Genomic DNA, 21,293 nt, shown 5'->3' with positions numbered 1-21,293 from the left:
ACAGAGCCCAGCATCAGAAACGCAACATTTACCCGTTAGGCAACAGGCGCGCAGCACAGCAGCATCAGAAACGCATCATTCACGCATCTTCCGTTTTCTGAAACGTGTCGGCGGTATATCCGCAACACTGCAACAGCAGACCCGATGCTTTTTAGCAGCATCTACGTAACAGCAAGTGCGCTCCATGTTTTTCATTTACGAAAACCTATGGTTTTATTAACTTTTTCCCATTCTCCTGTTTTTATAACTGGATGTTCTCTTTATTTTTCGGATTTATGACTGCCAAAAGTATATGACTACGTAGAGGACAAATGTGGCTAAATTAACTGGTTTTATGAAAAAGTTCCTGCAAAAGAATTATGATATATCTGTAGAAGTTTCTCATTAAACTCCTCTCCCAACTGAAAAAAAAACATAAAGACAGAGCCAAAACGCGGTTTATATATAAGAATGATTACATTTGATTATTACATGCAAAAAAAATGTCTGACAAATGAATTCGGATATTCCTGGAATATTACCTTATCGAATTCCTTTTCCAACTCCTTCTCCTTGATATACACGTCCAGATTGAAAGTGAATTGATGGACAGTATCCTCAACTTGAAACCTTCTTCCAATCCATTTATTGTCGAGGAATACTTTCGGACCCTGTTCACCAATGAACGGTGAAGATTTTTTGAAGCAGTGTAATCGCTTCTTTTGTAGAACATATCCCGGAGCGACACCTAACAATTCTTCCTTTTCCGTCTCCTCATTGAGCTTTTTGACAATTCTTGATTCCACAAAAAACTTGATGTCTAAACTCAAATTCTGCGGCTTTTCCATAGTGACCACTTGCAATATAGTTGACATTTTCTTTTCAATATCGATTTCGGGTACAGCAAACCAATGTGACAGATCCATCGTTATTCTATCCGTTGGGAATATTCTTCTGATATTCGGAATAAAATTGTCGAATCCTCTGTATTCGCTCACGCTTATTTCGCGATTTCCTAGATCTCTCACACAATAACATGAATAGGACAAACTCACTTCGACATGATTGAATTTCAACTCTGAAAATTGTAATTTCAAACAAGTTAGAGCTAACAGCTATACCTGACTGCTTAGTTTCGGAATATGGATCATTCAGTCTGACTCGAGTGAAATAGTCATACTGTAGCCATTCAACACTACACACGTATTCATTCGTGATGTGCAACATACTGAGTTTAAGTGATTTCACATTCCATTTTCTTAGAATGGTATCTATAACCTCTCGAGGCATATGCATGTGGTCACGCATCGGATCTTCCCCATCTTCCCTTCTGGTCTCACAGATCCATATAGCAAGTTTATCACAGGAGATGGTCGCGAGAATAGTGTTTTTCAGTTCTTTGAAACATTCTTCTTTGTTTTTTGACTTAGAGATACAGTACTCTGCAATGACTTCGAATAGTTTATCAGTCACATGTAGTTTCTTGTAGTTCTTGGAATAAGTCATAGTTTGTAGTGTACTGAATCTCAATGGACCATACTCTAGACACTTCTGAGCAATATTAGCACAGTTCTCACATCCATCACATGCTTCCTCCAGTCCAATCAACGTTTGGATGTGTTTACCTGTAAGGTTGAAAGTGAATATAAACATTGCTCAGTTTCTAGATATCAACTCACCATTACTTCCAATCAGTTGAGAATGAATGAGGTCGTGAAGTCTTCGCTTAAATTTATCTTCCAACATCCACAGTTTTCTTGTTGTAATTTTTTGAACTTTCACACCAACAGCAGTATTCAGGAAGCTGAAAAAAATCAATATAATTCAAAAAGAACACCAACCCTTACATAAAATATGGCAGTACATTCTGATGATTGATTTTCCGATAATTGATATAAATATAATCCTTCGGTCGTATAATTATATCTTCTATGTTGTAAGCGTACTCTATCTTCATTGTTCGATGATTTCTTCTGATAAGCCGTAGAAATGTGTTATTTATTGATTCATTCACTAATCTAACATCCAAATTCTTCTTGAAATCATCGGACAGATAACTGAGAATGTTTTCTAGGAGATATTGATTTGTCAATACTTTTGCAAAGAGTATTTCAGTTGCAGAATTTTTCTTGACAGACATTTTGACAAAGAAGGAGAAGATCAATACAGAACGAGAGAAAGAGAGGAGGATGAATGTGGCGACGAGGGATTGTCCAAAATTGATTGTATCTCAACAGTGCCAGTTTCCCACGGTACACTTAAATATTTGAATGACCCATTCACCCCCTAATTACTCTCACCCTCCATCCATCCATCACCCAATTTCAATCCTTACTGTGTGTGTTTTCTCTGTGTGGAGATCCCTTATTCAGAATGATGTATTGGTTGAGTCCCTCAACTCTTATTTACCGAAACCCTCGTTTGATGTTGAAAATTATGAAAAAAGTCAATAAAAACTGAAAAAAGTGACACCAATTGTGGAAGAATCAAAACGACACATCTCGTTTACACAAATAGACACATTAAGATTTGCGATGCGCGAACAGTATGTTGCGGTACTGTAGCGTTGGTGTTGCGGAAAGGATGCTGGTGTGCTGCTCTGGCGCTGCGACATTCTAGATGACGTCAGGAGACGTATTAAAAGAATTTAAGACGGATTCAGATGCGATTGTGACCAAATTTCTATCCATTGCTACAGTACTCCTAGCCAACCGACAGTATTCGAAATTGAACCACAGTATCTCTAAACCACAAACTTAGTTTTTCCTTTGAAAGAAGCGGAAAGTGCGGAAAAAATTTAATAATGAGATTTTCCGTAAATTTAAAGCGTTTTTCGGGAACTTCTGAACGAAACGATGTGAAGAATATCACAGTTGATTTTATTCTGGAAGTTCAGATATTCTCAGCTCGATTTTTAAAAGAGAAATTTTAGGTCAAAAATTTTTTCCGAGAGGTACCCTAGCTCAAACAATTTTTTAAACCCAATATCGAGACTATTGAATAATGAGTTTGAGAGTCGTTGTCTGTAAGATGAGGATTCCTCTTGGCACAGTTGCAAAAAGTTGTCTCAATCCGAACTTTATTCACAGCATATCTTATGGTAGTGATTCCCAAAAATATGTCACCAGTCCCCTATGACGTCATCCTACGAAAATATGCCCAATAATTGACTTTTCACCCAAAAATTCATAAAAATTTCAAATTTCTAGATAAGGCTTGGAACTTTTCGTTTAGATGTTGGGAACAGTTTTGGCTACCTCCACACAAATTTCGAGCCCCCACACACCCCAGAAACCTTTCAAAAATTTCATTTTATGTTTTTTCAGATTTTCTCAAAAAATTCCTCTAGAAATCTTCTAATTCCAAATCGTAATCGCCATTAGGTACAATTAGATTCATCGAAAAAAACAGAAGAACCATTTTGAGATATTTCGATTTTTCAAAAATCACATAAGGGTCCCTCCTTATGAAAATTTTTTTTGGGAAAATTTTTTTCAAAAATTAGTTCCGAAAATGATTAGAATACTGATAAAACACTTAGAATAAGTCTATTCCAAGATAACACACCTCAGAAATGTGTTTGTTTTTGTTCATCCAATTTTTGCGCACTGTTTTCCGTTTTTTCAATAATTTGCATAGAAATCCAAAAAATAACACCCCCCCCCCCCTCCAGGCTTGGTCGGAGTATCCGATTCTCCGATTCTCCGAATTTTTTTTCGGAGAAAATTTCGATTCTCCGATTCTCCGAAAATTTTTCTCCGACCAAGCCTGGTACCCCCTTATGAAAGAAAATTTTTATCGGAAAAAAATTCAACCTTTTTCATGCAAAAACGTTCAGAATATTGATATTGAAAAAATATCAAAAATTTTTTAATAGCTTTAACGGGCCGACCGTTCCGAGAGAACTTTTTTTTCGACCGGCCCGATCCGTTTTAAGTCTTCTTTAAATTATATTTTTAATCTTTTTCATTTCTTTTTCTCTCCGTATACTTTCTCTCTGCATACTAGGGGAATGCGAGAGATCGCATATTTCCCCAAATAAAACAACACATCAGAAAATTTTCAGATTTCGCGATGGATCGTCCTACAGTGATACCGGATGATCCGAGTTCCGAAAAAGAGAAAGTGAGTAAAAATTCGGGAAAAGAGATAACAAAATTGGAAAGCAAAGCATTGTCGGATATGAAACTGCTCCACTTCCATTCAGACATCCGTACATATCTAAATCTAGTTTGCTCAAGACACACAGACTGATAAGATTTTCTTTTTAAGAGCGAAAGGTGCGCCAGATCTATTTCTGCGAGAATTCGACTCTGTTTGGTGCGCCTAAGACACGTTTTCTGTATGAAATTTGTGCTCTGAAGTAGGCTACGTGTCCTGTAAGTGTCTGAAATCTCGATCTGAAAATTGACCATTATTACCATTGATTTGCAAGTGGTTGTCGTCTAGGCGGAGGAAATGTTTGCACTGGTTCGACCCTTTCACCATTTTTGTTTTATTTCTCTTTATTTCATTTATTTACAATGTTTTTGGAAGCTATCATAAACTTTTTTGTACCACCATCAACATGATTCCATTTCAAACTGATGATTACAAGAGTGATCTGCCGCTTGACAGATCGAGGTGCCACCAGGTGGAAATTCATGATTTATGATAGCTTCCGAGAGCATTGAAAAAAACATGAAATAAAAAGAAATAGAACAAAAAAAAATGATGAAAGGGTCGAACCAGAACAAACATTTCCTCCGCCTAGACGATAACCACTTGCGCCATTCATTTTTTTAATAATGTCGGCGCAATTTATTACAAGCGTGACAGGATTAGGAGGAGCCGAGAGGGGGAAATGCAGCAAATCAATGGTAAAAATGGTCAATTTTCAGATCGAGATTTCAGACACTTTCAGGTCACGTAGCCAACTTTTGAAAGTTGATTTATAGGTTTTGGAACATCCTCTTTCGACCTGCATAGGTCATTTTTGCTGGCATTAGGGACCACTTAATAGGTTCCCTTGTTAGGCCGACAGTTTCACGCTACTTTTTCCGTTTTCCATTCTCCTATGCCTTATCAGTGTTTTTGGCTCAGAAGGCGTCATTTTGAGAATTTTGAAAATAGAAAAAGACGGGCATCATGCGGGGGAAATTTCTCAGGACGGTACTTGCTTTTAGAACTGTTACGAAATAGAACTGTTACGATATAGAACTCCTGTGCAGTGGAGCGCGTTTATATTCAGCACTGAATTTTCAGGAGTTCTATATCGTAACAGTTTTAAAAGCGAGCACCGCCGTTCTCAGAAGCACTCGGAGCATCTGGACGTCTTGGGAGCTCCCGGGGTATCTGGAGCATCAAATGACGTCCCAGAAGCTTAAGAGGCGTAAAATCAAACAAAAATTGTCAAAACATTAATTAAAAACACGGAAATTAAGATCATGAGTTTAAGAAGACGTCCCAGAAGATTTTAGAGCTTCTGAAGGTTCTAACTATATGATTTTGGAGCATCATGTCTCATCTGGAGCGTTTAGCAGAAATCAAAAACAAATTCGGAAGACGTCTGAAGCATTCAGAATGAGAAATTACCAAAAACTGCCTAAATGTGCTGAAATCTTTTGAAATATGTTAAAAATTTAGAATCACATAAATCGGTATCTGGAAGATTCTGAAGCTCTTGACGATATCTGATTCTTCAGAAATTATGTTGAAGCGCTCCAGAAGCTTCTGAAGCCGGTTGACGTCCACTTGACAACATTGGAGCTTCAGAACGTCATCTGAAGTCACGATCGCTTCTCAATTCGTCGCAGAATCATGTTTCTAGAGTGTCTGAAGCTCCAGTCAAAAAATAATCAGAAACTCTCATTTTTAGGCTGAAAATAGTGAAAAAATCACTTTATTAAGCATTTAATTCCCACTAATCCCCCGTTTTTTTCAGGAACAAGAAGAAGAACCGCAGATTCTGGAGACGATGTTTCCACTTGTGACCGAAGCTTCAGAGAATTCAGAAGAAGTGATGAAAACGTCAATGGATTCAGAAGACGAGAACAAAGAAGGGGAATCAGAATCAGAATCAGAATCTGAATCAGAAGACGAGGAAGAACAGGAGAATCGTAGACAGTGTGAAACAAAGGAAGAAAAGATGGAACGTGTGAAGGAGAGAATTGAAAAGAGAAAGGAGGCGGCGGCTGCGAAACGATCCATAAACAACTTGAGATCTCCTGTAATTTCTGTAGTTGGTTACTTTGGTTCTGGAAAGATGGATCTGCTGAAAAATATCAGAAGGACCAATCTACACGAGGGAGAGTCTACGGAGGTGTCCGGCGAAGCTATTCAAGAGAGGTGTCAAGAAGTTAATGGATTCTTGATGGAGCAGATGCAGATTCCAGGACTTTTGGTTATTGATACAGCTGGTAAGAATGTGAGAGAAATGGATAAAAAGGGCTGAAAATATAAGTTTTTCAGCTGAAACCGACTAAAATTGCTTTAAAATATAATTTTCTAGCCAAAATTTTCAAAAAAATCTTCAAAAATTGAAGTTTTCAGGTCAAAGACTTGGTTTTTGACTGAAAAGGACTAAAAATCATCTGAAAATGTATTTTAAATCGAAGTTTCGGACTAAAAAAGACAAAAAAATCTAATTTTCGCCTGAGAAGTGGGTTTTTCAGCTGAAAATATCTGGCAATGCTGAATTTTTAACTCTGAAAACTACTGAAAATTCATGTTTTCTGGGTGGAAAAATGGTTCAAAACGGATAGAATCGCTTATCGGGGCTGAAAGTTGAGATTTTCGGCTGAAAAACTGAAATTTTCAAGTTTTGTATCCATAAGTCTCTCAGTAATGACTGAAAATCGCTGAAAATTGGTTTACATTAGTAAATTGCAGCGCAGAAGAATTAAAGTACAAAAATCTTAAAAAATTAAGCTTTCTGAAGTTTGAGCTCTTAAACACAAGTTTTCAGCTCAAAAACTCACTAAATTTTGACAACATTCCATAAAAACTGAGTATTTTGCTCCAGAAATCTATAAAACTCGCAACTTTCCGTCTGGAAGTGAGTTTTAGACGGAAAATTGCGAGTTTTAGAAAATTTTTGATTTTGTGTAATTTTCTTGAGTTTTTCAGCTAAAAACTTGCGAAATTATCGATGTCCACAAGTTTCGGCGGAAAACCTATTATAGATGAAAAAAGTCGAACTTTGTGATTTTGTCGATAAAATTATTTTTTTTTAAAGTCATTTTGTCGATAAAAAGTGGATAAATTAATTGATGAAAACCTTATTATCGACAAATTGTGAAGTGTGTTGATAATTTACAAAAAGTCGACGTAAATCGATCATTATACGGCAGAGATCGACGAAAAACCGATTTTTGTCGATAAAATGTCGATAATTTTTATTTTTGTCAATTGAGATCATCGAGAAAAGTCGATGGAACCAATAACAATAGGTTTTTGTCGACATTTATTGATAAAAAGTCGAACATTAAAAAGAACTTCGGACAATGTCGATAAAATCTTTCTGACGACTTTTATCGATAATTTCTCGGAAAAAAAGTGTCTTATTGTCGACAAATTTTACCGATAATGCATCGAATGTAGATGAATCTTTATTTTCTCTGCTAATTTCAATACCGAATTCCCTAAATATTCCAGGTCACGAGAGTTTCTCGAATCTGCGTACGTGTGGATCGTCTCTCAGCGACATGGCCATACTCATCGTCGATATTATGGTCGGTTTGGATTCACGAACAATGGACTTGTTGAAATTATTGTACAAAGGGAAGACCCCATTCGTAATCGCTTTGAACAGAATCGATGGTCTGAGTGGGTACGAGTCAAATTCCCGAAAAGATGTGTACGAACTGCTGCAATGTCAGAAAACAAGTGTCTATTCGGAATTCAAAGCGAGAGTGGAGAAAATTGTGGGGGAATTCGCTGACCAAAAGATCAATGTGGCACTTTCCAATAGCAAACACGCTACGGATCCAGACTACGTTATCATGATACCGACGTCGGCAAAGAAGGGCGATGGAATCGGGAATTTGCTGTCGTGTATTGTCAATGAGACGCAGACAAAGTATGCTCAGAAATTGGCGTATTCAGAGGAGATTGATGCCACTATTACGGATCTCAAAGAGATTCCTGGTGAGTTTTGGGATGAAAATGACTGAAATTCGAGTTTTCTAAGTGAAATAATGGAAAAATATGAAAGGGGGTTTCAGAACTACGAGTTCTTTCTGCTGAAAAGAAGACAAACGGAAAATTTCAAGTTTCGGACTCAGAAAACTGCCGAAAATGATTGAAAGTCGATGAAAATTGATTGAAAAAGTTTGTGTTGGGCCTTGGTACATTTGCAAAAAGTTGTTTCAGTCCGAACTCTTTTTACAGCATATGAAGCCCTATGGAAGTAATTTACGAAAAATATGTCACCAGTCCCCCTCATCCTACGAAAATATGCCCAATAATTGACTTTTCACCCAAAAATTCATAAAAATTTCAAATTTCCAGATAACTTTGGGAAACTTTCGGAACATGTTGGGAGTGCTTTTGACTACCCCTACACAAAATCTCCGCCTCTCAGACACCCCATAAACCGTTCAAATATATCTCATTTCCATGTTTTTTCAACTTTTCTCGAAAAATCCTTCTAGAAGCACTGAAATTTCGAGTCGTATTCGTAATGCCCGCAAAAAGTTCTATTCGGTCCAATCAAAATCATCAAAAAACCAATGGAAAATTTTCAGATTTTCGATTTTTTCAAAAATCACATAAGGGTCCCCCCTCATGACAAAATTTTTTCACCAAAAATTCAAAGAAAAAATTTGTTTCGAAAATAATCATAATATCACTAAACCACTTATAATGAACCAATTACGAGATATTACACCTCAGAAATTGGTTTGAACCGGTACCGAGATAAATGAAAAAATCTCGTAATGGCACAGGCTCCCCCGCTTCCGGTAAAGCAAGGTGCGGTGTAGCGCTTTCCGCGTGTTTTTGTTTGCGCACTTGCCGATTTTTGTTGACGCATTTCGCATTTTCGGCGCGAATTCAAATTTTAGACCCCATTTTTTGGCTTGAATTGCAGTTTTTTGGGAAATTAAAGTTTCTGGGTCAATTTTTCCAAGAACAATTCGCTAACTTTTTTAAGTTAGTGTTTTTCGAGTCTATTAAGCCCAAAAAGTTGGATTTTTATTCAGCGTAGGAGGAGTTCTATACTTTTGAAGTTTCATGAATTTCACTGTTAAACCTGTTGTATCTTTTTATTTACTCCACCAAAATTAAAGTTTTTACACTTTTTGAACGTCTTTCAGTCTAAGGAATGTCTTTCTAACAAAAACAATCCGTGAAATGTAACAGAACAAAAGATCGGCAAGGGCTAAAATTTTCGAAAAATCGTCCGAATTTGCGCCAGCTACTTGATTGACGCGTCTTTTTCCGGCATTGCTTGGCGTATTGGAAGCGGGGGAGACTGTGGTTGGTGCAATAGAACAATATTATAAAACAAAAAGGAGAAAAAATAATTGGATTGATTGAAACCATGTAGCAAGATGGCCCCTTCTATGCACAAATATCACATTGTCACGTCAAAACGTGTCAGAAGTCAGTTGCAGGTGGCTCAATGAAAGTGAACGTGAAGAAACAGGTACGTAAGGTGTACACAGTCCTGAAAGATTTCGGCGCTTGTGATCTCGAGATGGAAAACAACTTGGAGCATGGGTCAGGCTGTCACTGATAGTAATGTGAGCTCAACTGTAAACCATATTCGTAGATCCTATTTAGGACTTCATTTTTATAGTTAACAACTTTTTGTATACTTGCAAATCGGACCGAAACGGGCCGGCACAAACTCAATATTTTGAGCTGCATAACATACCAGAATGTAGATATCTGCGAGTTCTAAATCACGGGGCCTACTACGTGCCGGATGTCTAGTAGAGTTGCATGGAAGTGAAATTTTCTTATCCGGAAGTCGGAAGTCGGAAGTCGGAATGGAAAAAATGCCCGGAAGTCGGAAGTCGGAAGTCGGAAGTCGGAATTCCATGCAACTCTGATGTCTACTCGTTCATGCTCGGCGGGCCGGGAAAAAGTGCCATTTTAGCCCGGCCAGGTACTGTACAAGTTCAAATTCTCATATAACCCGGGTTTCAAAGTAAGCTGGCTCTTTGATTCTAAACACAGTTTCCTACATTCCAACCCATTCTCACAAAGATTACAATATCTTCATTCCCAGTGAACTTGTCTTCTCACACCTGAAGACTCATTTCAGCAGGCGGCAAAAAAAAAAGGTGCACTCCACACGTTTCATCTGGCCGCTTTGGTTTCTCGGAAGAACAAAAGAAGACGTCAATTTCGTTGAAAAAGAGAGACGTGTGAATTGTCAAATGAATACAGAAATGGCTATTATAAAGAAATGAGTATTGAAATGGAAATATTGGGAAGTGTGAGAACTTTCTATATTTAAAGGACGTTGTCAAGTTATGTGAATTCAAGAAATCCTTCATCTGAAAGCTGAAGATTGCATCTGAACTCAAAAATGTTGATATTCCCGAAATCACTAGAATGTTCTAGCTACACAATTTTAACAGCGTCTTTCTCTGCGCTATTTCACAAAAATGTTAGCTCGGTGCCAACATACAGACTCCGGATAAGGAAGTAATTGAAATATCAATTTGGTTTTACTTCAATAAGGCGTAGAATTCAAAACTATGAATAAATCACTCCAATTACAAAATGGTGTCACCGTAGGAATGCTGTTCGAGGTAAAATAGTTGGCTCTGTGCCTAAAATCAGGGGTTGGTGACACGTCTCTCACGATGTGTTTCTGATGATCCAAAGCCAACAGATTTTGTAAAAATGTGTTATCAACAATTATGTGTCTACCTTGTAGAGTTATGGTGCATCCTTGATCCTTCATTCGAGCCCCGATTTTAAAATTATTGAGCCATTTCTAAATTCTCATAATAATTCGGATCCTTTTGATACCATTATCTTTCTGTATGCCCAAGTATCTACACCCATAAAACATTCTTTCTTGTTCTACTAATCCCCTTTATTGACTCCTCTCTGTTTGTTGTTTTATATTATAGACCTGCTTTCATCAATCCTTTTCACCCAAAACAGTATCCTCCTTGCTCCTGGGAAAAATAATTCACACCCTGCCTCTCTGTAGGTAAGGACCTCCCAATTGCCCGCGTAATAAAAAAAAAGAGGCGGAGCAACAGATGGCTGCGTCGAGGCGGGACCATCTCACAGAAGAGAATAAATACCTATCTCATTCCTTCATTCTCATTCGTCTATCCAACTCACTTACCACTTCCCCTAAAAATGTCTCTCTTAAAGATGACAGACATATCTGTGTCACTCTCTAGCAACACTGACGCTCTTTGGAGGAATTGTTTCGAGCTGACCAACGAGATGAACATCACAGCTCCTGGTCGTCGTATCTTCCCTACTCTGGAGTATATTATCATGGGGTTGGACCCATCGAAGTACTACGTGATCAGCATGCATTTCGAATTTGTCGATGACAAGAAATTGAGATTCGTCGGTGGAAAATGGACAGAATCTCCGTCAACTGAAGAGAAAGGACTTCCACGTGGAGTATTTCATCAAAATGGTCTACAACTTGGAAAGGATTGGATGGATAAGCCACTCAGCTTCGATCAGATCAGAGTCACCAATCGCAAGTCAAATGAGAAGAAAGGACCATCATTCGTAAGTTTCATACATTTCTTTTGATATTTTCAGATTTCAAATTCAATTATTTACAGGTCCATCTCTTCGCTCAACACAGATACATCCCAGTCTTGACAATCTACGAGGGAGATCAGATTGTTCACATCTCAAAGATTGACTACACTGCATTCATCACTGTGACAGCATATCATGTAAGTTTCATTGAGTCTAGACCACTAGATGATCTCTTAATATTCATCTTTTCAGAGTGACGCACTGAACCAACTCAAAACTGACACCAATCCATACGCAACAGGAAGCCGTCTGGATCATCGGATGAAGCGTCAATCGGCATCAGGAGGAGCGGAGAGCAACTCGCAATCTACGAAGAAAATGAAAAAGGAACCAGAACCATCCACGTCAAACTCTACTGTTCCCTCCATTCCTTCTCCAGCACCAATCGATGTTCCCACTTTCCCATTTCTGTTCCCAACTAATCTCTCACAACCAGATGTTCTCCTCCAACAGTTTCAGTTGTTCTGCCAAATGGCCTTCCCCCTCCAACAGTCCATGAACACCAACCAATTCTTCCCAACATTCTTCCCAACTCCACCATTCACTCCAGATGCACCGGCTCTAGATGTGACTCCTCCAGGGAAAGTTGAGCCAGTTGAGCCAACTGAGAAGGATGACACTGTTGATGCCTAAGTCCTCTCACTTCTATTCATGTTTTATTTATATCTTGTTGTCATTTATCTTAGACCTACCTTTCTATCACTTTCCACTCCCTTCTGCTATGATCTCTTTTCTTTCATTCATTCATTCATCACTTCATCTGTCCATCTCTACTTCGTTCAGTTAAATAAATTTTCAAAAGTATACCAAATTTCTCTTTGTTTTCAGTTTGTAAAGAACGAAAGGCCATTGCCTTGTCAACGTATCAAAAGAGCACAACATCTCTTGTCCGTCCATCGAATAAAAGTTAGGGCTGTTACTTGCGGCAATCGCCGCCGCTTATTTTCACGTTTTATAAGCATTCAATAAGTATGCAATTCAAGAATTTTCAAGAGTTACAAAACAAAATAACAAATTTATTTCTGTAGAAAAACAACTGACTTTTAAAAAGACAAAATTAAAATATTGAAAGTTGTGAAACGTACAATAACAGTTAAATTAAATTTGTGATGGTAAAGGGATCAGCCTTCTGTAATTGACTATTTCTTGATACGAGACATCTCTAGAGAGAGAAATTACGGATTGAGGCTAACAACAGTCATGACAACTTCTCAGTAGACAAACATTCCAATCAAGCTATTCGGATGTCTCTCCATTAATCCCTTACCCACATTCAACTCCTCCAACTCTGTTTCCTTTATATAAATATTCAAGTTGAGTGCGAAATGATTATCCATATCCTTCATCTGAAATCGTCTCCCAACCCATTTAATCATATTTAATCTCTCTGGACCACTTTCGACAACATCTAATGGGACAGACTTCCGGATACATTCCAGTCGATCACTGAGCAACGAGTATTCTGAAGGAGTTTCAGCCAATTCTTCAGAATTTCCCACTTTAAAGCTGGAAATCTCGGTGAAAAACTGAATATTCACTTCGAGTTTCCGTTGTTTCTCCAATTGAATCACTCTCAATATATTCTTCATGAATTCTTCCAAACTAGCACTGTGTCTATGTTTCCAGTGACTGAAATCAATCGATAATTTGTCCATTTGGAAAAGTCTTCGTAGATTCGCAATGTAGTTCTCAAAACTCTTCTCATAAACTGTTTTCGGGTTACTGTACATTAGGCCACCAGCACAATCGTATGAATCCGACACTTTGACGGATACATGTTGGAGTTTCAAGTCACCGAATTGACCCGTTTTCCAGTATGGATCATCCAACTTGATCTTCGTGAAGTATCCTCCATCTATCCATTTCTCACGGCATATCTTCTCACTTGTGCATACAGTCATATTCATTCGAATTGTTTTCACATTCCATTTCCTTATTATAACATCCAATACTTCTCGTGGCATCGCGAAATGAGCTACTATCCGAACTCCGTCAACGTAGTGTTCTCTCATTTCACATATCCACAGAACCAGTGTATCACATGAAATAGAGGGTCGTATGATGTCATTCAAATGTTTGAAACACTCCTGTTTTGTAGTCGATTTCCGTGAACAGTAATTGGCAACAATTTCAAGTAATCTGAATTATCATTGACAACTACTAAACCAATTATGAAAGTTTACTCTTACTTATCAGAAATATGCAGTTTTCTATAATGAATTGGATTCTTAATCAGATTCAACACTCGAAACCTTATTGGTCCATACTCCACACATCGTCTGGCCATATCCACACAATCCGCACATCCTTCACACACTTCTTCCAGTCCAATCAGTCTGCGAACACTTCCTCCTGTAATGTGTTAATAACCTGTCGAAGCGATTTTTAGCATATACGTCAATAATAAAAGTTTCTTGAATTTCTGGTAAACTTACGATTCCCGCCAATTAAATCCGAATGAATAATTTTATGGAGGTATCGAGCGAACATCTCTTCAGGTTTCCATAAGTTTTTTGTGATGATTTCTTCCACTTTCACACCGGCCACTTTGTTAAGAAAACTGGAAATCGCTTTGATACAAATTACAAAAGAGTAATTAGAAACTCACTTGAAATAACCGAGAATTATTGATTTTCTCATTTTCCGATAGTTGATGAAAATCCAATCCTTGGCGGTTTCCTCACATCTCTCCGCTCTTCCGATAAACTCTATTTTCATTTTTCGATGATTTCTTCTAATTATTCGAAGAAATAGGGAATCGAATGATTTATTGATTAATCGAGTGCTTAAATTACTCTCACAATTCCAGGCTAGATGGCTGACAATGATTTCGAGTAGATGGGGGTTATCGAATACTTTGGAGCTGAGGGATTTGTCGAAAACCTCGGAAGAATTGGAATTTGGCATGATACAAGCGAATGGTAGGGAGGAATGAATGAATATTCTGTGTAAATGGGCAAACGGAGAAAAGTAGAAAGGTGGGAGAGATGACAATATCGATCCAGTTTCCCATGACACCCACTTTCGTTGATTTTGAACGCATTCAAAGTCTCACGGAGAAAACTACAGTATCCCGAGTTTTTAGAAAAACACTTGTTGAACCACTGTTTCTCTGAATGAAAATAGATTAAATTCTAAGCTTCACATAAATAGCTGATTTGAAAATATGGAAGAAAGGAACTGAAAGGCAGGTAACATTAGAGTTAGTAGACATGAAGTATAAAGAGCAATAAGGAATAAAAGAGGAACCGAAAATGAAAATCACCTCAGAAACCGCATGAATTTTACGGTTTTTTCTCAGCAATATCAGTTTTTAGCCGAAAATTTGAGAGAGATATTCATAATTCATAGAACAACTTTGTCGCGAGAATAGAAGATCTGAAGTCTTTTTTTTTTCACAGTTCGGTTTTATTTTCACAGTTCGGTTTTATAATCCTTCCCCCAATCCTATCTTGCCATTATGATTCTCAATTTTTATCTTTTATTTGTTCCCCCCACCCCTACCTGGTCTGTCGCCTCGTGAGGGGCTTGATCAGGTCTCTAGTGTATAGTATTGATTATTTTTTTAGTCAATAAATTAAATTAAAGTCGCAAGTATAGAAGTTCAGAAGAATACCGAAAAGTCCGGCTACAGTAATCTTACCTTTTTGAATTCTTACATTCGGTTGCGCACTTCTTCATTTAAGAGGCGTTGTCTGTAAGAAGAGGATTCCTCCTGGCACAGTTGCAAAAAGTTGTTTCAATCCGAACTCTTTTTACAGCATATGTACCCCTATGGTAGTGATTTACAAAAAATATGTCACCAGTCCCCTATGACGTCATCATAGGAAAATATGCCCAATAATCGACTTTTCACCCAAAAATTTATAAAAATTTCAATTTTCCAGATAACTCTTCGAAACTTTTGGTACATGTTAGGAGTGTTTTTGGCTACCTCTGCACAAATTTTCGGCCCCCCAGACACCCCAAAAACCGATCAGATAAATTTTATTTTCATGTTTTTTCAACTTTTCTCAAAAATTCCCTCTAGAAATCCTCAAATTTTAAATCGTTAACGCATTCCCCGCAAAAAGTTCTACTAGAGTCAATTAAATTCATCAAAAAACACGAGAACCTTTTTGAGATATTTCGATTTTTTCAAAAATCACATAAGGGTCCCCCCTTATGAAAAATTTTTTTTGCCAAAAAAATCCCAAAAAAAATTAGCTCCGAAAATAATCAGAATAATGATAAAACACGTGGAATAAACCAATTACAAAATATTAGATCTCAGAAATGTGTTTGAACGGATTTCATTTTTTTTGCTCATCCAATTTTTTCCAGTCTTTTCCCGTTTTCATCAAAAATTTGTACAGAAGTCCTTAAATGTCAATAGATATCCTGATTACTCGCACAATTTAACATATGATTCAACTAAAATTAGTAAAAAACAGGAGAACCGTTTTGAGATTTTTTAATTTATTTCGAAAATCACATAAGGGTCCCCCCTTATGAAAGAAAATTTTTATCGAAAAAATAATTTAATATGATTTTAATGAAAAAACGTTGAGAACATTGATAGAACATCAACAACCCTTTTATTATAGTTTGAACGTTTTTGCATCATAAACATGTTAAATTATTTTTTCGATAAAAATTTTCTTTCATAAGGGGGGACCCTTATGTGATTTTCGAAATAAATTAAAAAATCTCGAAACGGTTCTCCTGTTTTTTACTAATTTTAGTTGAATCATATGTTAAATTGTGCGAGTAATCAGGATATCTATTGACATTTAAGGACTTCTGTACAAATTTTTGATGAAAACGGGAAAAGACTGGAAAAAATTGGATGAGCAAAAAAAATGAAATCCGTTCAAACACATTTCTGAGATCTAATATTTTGTAATTGGCTTATTCCACGTGTTTTATCATTATTCTGATTATTTTCGGAGCTAATTTTTTTTGGGATTTTTTTGGCAAAAAAAAATTTTCATAAGGGGGGACCCTTATGTGATTTTTGAAAAAATCGAAATATCTCAAAAAGGTTTTCCTGTTTTTTGATGAATTTAATTGACTCTAGTAGAACTTTTTGCGGGGAATGCGTTAACGATTTAAAATTTGAGGATTTCTAGAGGGAATTTTTGAGAAAAGTTGAAAAAACATGAAAATAAAATTTATCTGATCGGTTTTTGGGGTGTCTGGGGGGCCGAAAATTTGTGCAGAGGTAGCCAAAAACACTCCTAACATGTACCAAAAGTTTCGAAGAGTTATCTGGAAAATTGAAATTTTTATAAATTTTTGGGTGAAAAGTCAATTATTGGGCCTATTTCCCTATGATGACGTCATATGGAACTGGTGACATATTTTTTGTAAATCACTACCATAGGGATATATATGCTGTAAAAAGAGTTCGGATTGAAACAACTTTTTGCAACTGTGCCAAGGCTCAACACAAACATTCTCACTCTTACAGATAGTGCCTCTTAATCATTGAAGGCGTATTTATGGAGATGTTTGACGACTTCACGCATTCCACAGGCTACCACATTGATGTGCGCATCCAACATTAGCCAGTTGTAGCTTCACACAGTGTTGAATATACGTTGATAATTTTTTGAAAGATTTTGGTGGCTTTTCAGATTTTTGGATCTCATCTATTGTATTTTGTTTCAATAAAACATGTTCAACGCTCCAAATTTAATAAAAGTATTTATAATGAGTTCGAAAAACATAAAAACAACACTAATCAGAGTTCAAAAATCTGTCTAGATCTGAACTTCCGCCAGAGAACAACTGCTCCGGTGCATCATCTCACAGCTTCTATACGTCTCTCCCTTCTCCTTACTATTTGTACATGTTTCTTATCTTCTTCCGGACCTTTTAACAAAAAACTATCTCTATCTTCTCTGTGTTTCCAACTCTCTCCCTCTTGCCTGCTCCGATGCTCCTCCATCATTTCATTCGTGCATTTTAATCCCCTTCATAATGGTTCAGTGTGTATGAGCCTACCCTTAGTTGTAGTCTGATTATTTCAAAATTCTCGGACCTATCTGTATATTTGTATTTATTCTGGTATTCTGTGATCTCGTTTTTCATTGGATCTCATGGATTGTGACCTACGGGAGCATTTTGATATTGGAAACTGGTCAGGAAGCTGATCAAAAAACGATTCCTCATGCGACGGCGGTTTGATGAAATGGATGTCTACAATAAAACCACAGAGGATTTATAAGTGTTGCAGAAGTGGTGAAGGTATACTTCATGACATTAATACCTCATTTTTCAATATTTCTTTCCAGGCTTTCGTCTAAAACTCCATGTTCCCATCGGGTCGTTTCAACCTCAAGGAATGTTCAATTCACCGCTTTCAATATGAGGTAAGCATATTTCATTTCACTCTTTTCGATTTTGGGCTACTGTAAACGTTCAATGGATAAAACACTACTCAAATAGTCTATTTCAGTTCCTCCGAATGACGTCAGAAGTCTATTTGAAAGAGGTACCTTACAAGTGCAGGAATAGAAGAAGATAATGATGGCTGGTTTGACAGTACTTAAGGTTTACTTCAAATGTTTTGCCAACTTTACAATAATTATTACAGATTATGAAAATCTGAGATTCCCATCAACGACTGAACCACTTCCACTGTCAAAAACGACTGTGTAACCAGTTCCATACTAAAAACAACTTTTATACTCAAATTATTTTAATTGTTTGCTTCAATAAATCATTTCAAAAATTGTCGTAACCGACGATCAAGCAGAGAAAAGCAATCAATCAAGATCGAGAAGATGATAGCGGTTAAATAAGACGAGCAATTGGAAGGGCAACTGACACCTAAGCATTTGGCGGAGAAGTACAACGGAGAGAGCAGGTGACCCCGAGAGGAGCAGGGGATAAGACATCAATTATAGGAGCCGCGGTAGAAAGGTCAATCAAGTGCGGTACATAGAAGCACGATATCACAACGTTCCAACGCCTCTGCAGAAGAATTGCATGAATAGAGGAGAGGAGCTGACGAGGCAGGAGCCGAAGAGAATAAGTATAAATACTCGGCCTGTTAAATTATTTTTATCTTTCCGAACTCTGGATCAAGAGTTCCATTCTGACATTTGATAATTGAATAATAAACTAATATTGAATCACCACTGAAACCATTTTAAAAATCATGTTTATCTTTGGAACATTTTAGGGTATTTTGAAGTCAGAGACGTAGCATTCAGCACTTTCCTTCTAAAATCAGTGACCTCTGCCAATTGAAACCGGCAGCTACGACGTCTAGCACCAGGAATCTCTGTGTCTCTCCCATTCCTCTACTACCTTTGAGTGTTTCTTATCTTCCTGAACTTCACAAAAACTATCTCTATCGTCTCTGCGTCTCCAACCCCCTCTCCCCTGCTCCGATGCTCCTCCATCAATTCATTCTTGCATTTTACTCCCCTTCTTTCCTTGGTTCAGTGTGTATGAACCTACCCTTAATTTTAGTATGATTTTTTCAAAATACTTAAACCTATCTGTATATTTGTATTTATTCTGGTATTCTGGAATCTCCTTGACTTGATCTCATATCAGGTAAATTTGAGGTTTTCCATATTTTTACACTTGAAGTTCATATTTTCAGTTTTTACAATGTCACCTATCAGAGTTTCAAGATCGCGTAGATTGGCTATGTGTAGTTTTTTGGTGAGTTTCTATTTCATGACCTAACTTTCTCAAGTGGGGTAAAGTTAGGTCACAGTATGAAATTATTTCCCAACTTTCCAAGTTTCAGAATTTCTCAACGATGGTCTCACTACACCAATTTTCTAGAGTTCAAAGACTAGATAGAAACGAGAGCAAGTTCAAACCACGCAAATCATATTCACAACAGAACAATCGGAAAACAGATACTGCTAAGACAATGTTGGTTGTTAAAGAATCGGATAATAATTATCCTTCGAAAAATGTTGATCGTAAGTATTCCCACAGTTGTAAATTGGTAAAAACACTGATATTACAGGTTTCAATTATTCTAAAAATACCGATTCGAAACTAAATTATGGATTGGAAAAGAAGGAGAGTATGTTCCAACCTCGTGAATCAATTTCGCAAATAAACACACGGAAATCAACTGAGAAAGTGTTGGCTGTTGGAGATTCGGATGATGAGTCTTCGGATGAACACTCACCGAGCGAATTGCTGGCTACTATCGAAAAGCACGACCAATTTAAAGCGGAAAAGAAATTTGCTAAATTCATCAAACGCGAATTTCCTGGAAAAGAGAAAGAAAAACCTTCCCTGTGTTCTTATCGCGAATGGTATCAAGCATTGAAAAGTGCCACAGAAAAGCTAGAGAATAGTACCGTGGCTCCTCCTCTTGGCTCAAATACAAAGAAGCCTGGATATCAATCGTCAAAAGTTGGACCACCGTCACACCTGCCCACCAATGAACGAATTCAGGGAAATGCCAAACGTCACCATACAGGTTCGATTTCAAATAAACCAGGAAACTCATCTACAGGTTGAAAACCTACTGTAGTAACTGGAAAGAAAGTCGATTCAATCAACAATCCTCGAAATTGGAGTGATGGCGTCCCTGCTGGAATTGGACGGATTCCGAAAAAGACAAATCATTTGAGAGATGAAGGGTTTGAGCCGAAACCAGAGCTGAAAAAGAGCAATCCAGCACCAAATCCTTATTCTGGAACACTTGATGCTGCTGAGAGAAACTCGAACGATAACGAGTACGATCCAACCGAATTTTATCTTGGACGTGAGTGATATCAAAGTTGCCATTCGGTCACAAAATTTTACTTTCAGTTCGTCCTAGTCATATTTCATTTGACTTCATTAAAGACGAAGCGGACAAACTTTCTTCCGCAGACTTGATCACTTTTCTCGGAAACAATGAACAATTCAAGAAGGATGCGAATAGGTTTTTTGTGAAATTCATTCGAGAAGAGTTTCCTGAAAAACTCCGTCACAAACCCGACGGGTATTCCTCATTTCAATGGTATCAAACCTTGAAGAGACGTGCAGACATGTAAGAGGATCTTGCTGAAAATAATGTTTCTTCATCTATCAAGAAAGGAATCCAGTTGACTTCTAACAAAACCGCTGTAGGTTTTACTCTTCAAATATCATTTTAAGAAAAGAAACCATACTTATAGAAAGCGATTGATGAAGTTCACCGCGAGGTCAAACAAAATAATAATGCAATGGAAACTACTGTAACTGCATACACGGGGTATTGCAACAAAGAAACAATGCAAACTATGGTGAGCAATGTGTTAAACTAACTGGTAGTTTGTAGTTGTAAATTTAGATTTTAAAATACCGGATGTTCGCCGTTCACAACCCGTTTCTTAAACTGAAAAACCCAAAACAAATGGTAAGAACCTAAGAGAAACACCAAACTGTAACATTTTTTAGGAACAGCTCCTCGCACAGTTTCATCACCAGGACGGAATAATCAAACTAACAATAATCCAAGAAATGGTAAATAAATAAAAATCTACCTAACCATAATTATGAGTTTTCAGGCTCTCGGTCATCAACAAGTGGGGGAAGCACAGGACAACCAACTCGCCCAGAACAACGAAAGGAACTAATGAGTAAAT

At 37.3% G+C, this 21,293-nt stretch overlaps 5 protein-coding genes across 5 annotated transcripts; 3 read left to right on the top strand and 2 right to left on the bottom strand.

Annotated features, from left to right (window-relative positions):
* Nucleotides 1-467: 467 nt before the first annotated feature.
* On the bottom strand, nt 468-1,936 carry GCK72_010869 (uncharacterized protein; the record flags this gene model as incomplete). The annotated part of the gene is made up of 4 exons (XM_053728073.1): nt 468-1,057; nt 1,101-1,604; nt 1,659-1,783; nt 1,827-1,936. 4 exons carry the CDS (start codon nt 1,934-1,936, stop codon nt 468-470), a joined length of 1,329 nt encoding a protein of 442 aa, XP_053587650.1.
* Nucleotides 1,937-4,053: 2,117 nt separating this feature from the next.
* Nucleotides 4,054-8,132, top strand: GCK72_010868 (uncharacterized protein; the record flags this gene model as incomplete). Its single annotated transcript, XM_053728072.1, has 3 exons — nt 4,054-4,104; nt 5,903-6,377; nt 7,615-8,132. 3 exons carry the CDS (start codon nt 4,054-4,056, stop codon nt 8,130-8,132), a joined length of 1,044 nt encoding a protein of 347 aa, XP_053587649.1.
* A 3,157-nt stretch (nt 8,133-11,289) lies between these two features.
* On the top strand, nt 11,290-12,348 carry GCK72_010867 (uncharacterized protein; the record flags this gene model as incomplete). Its single annotated transcript, XM_003111469.2, has 3 exons — nt 11,290-11,679; nt 11,736-11,852; nt 11,908-12,348. 3 exons carry the CDS (start codon nt 11,290-11,292, stop codon nt 12,346-12,348), a joined length of 948 nt encoding a protein of 315 aa, XP_003111517.1.
* A 578-nt stretch (nt 12,349-12,926) lies between these two features.
* Nucleotides 12,927-14,433, bottom strand: GCK72_010866 (uncharacterized protein; the record flags this gene model as incomplete). The annotated part of the gene is made up of 4 exons (XM_003111720.2): nt 12,927-13,854; nt 13,905-14,067; nt 14,151-14,275; nt 14,324-14,433. The coding sequence occupies 4 exons, from the start codon at nt 14,431-14,433 to the stop codon at nt 12,927-12,929; spliced, it is 1,326 nt and encodes a 441-aa protein (XP_003111768.2).
* A 5,044-nt stretch (nt 14,434-19,477) lies between these two features.
* GCK72_010865 (uncharacterized protein) lies at nt 19,478-20,720 on the top strand (the record flags this gene model as incomplete). The annotated part of the gene is made up of 4 exons (XM_053728071.1): nt 19,478-19,646; nt 19,694-20,158; nt 20,213-20,446; nt 20,494-20,720. The coding sequence occupies 4 exons, from the start codon at nt 19,478-19,480 to the stop codon at nt 20,718-20,720; spliced, it is 1,095 nt and encodes a 364-aa protein (XP_053587648.1).
* Nucleotides 20,721-21,293: the final 573 nt, after the last annotated feature.

Source organism: Caenorhabditis remanei, chromosome III (genome assembly GCF_010183535.1).
Source record: "Caenorhabditis remanei strain PX506 chromosome III, whole genome shotgun sequence".
NCBI lineage: Eukaryota > Metazoa > Nematoda > Chromadorea > Rhabditida > Rhabditidae > Caenorhabditis > Caenorhabditis remanei.
The sequence above is the reverse complement of the archived record's forward strand: the minus strand, read 5'-3'. Positions and strand labels throughout refer to the sequence as shown.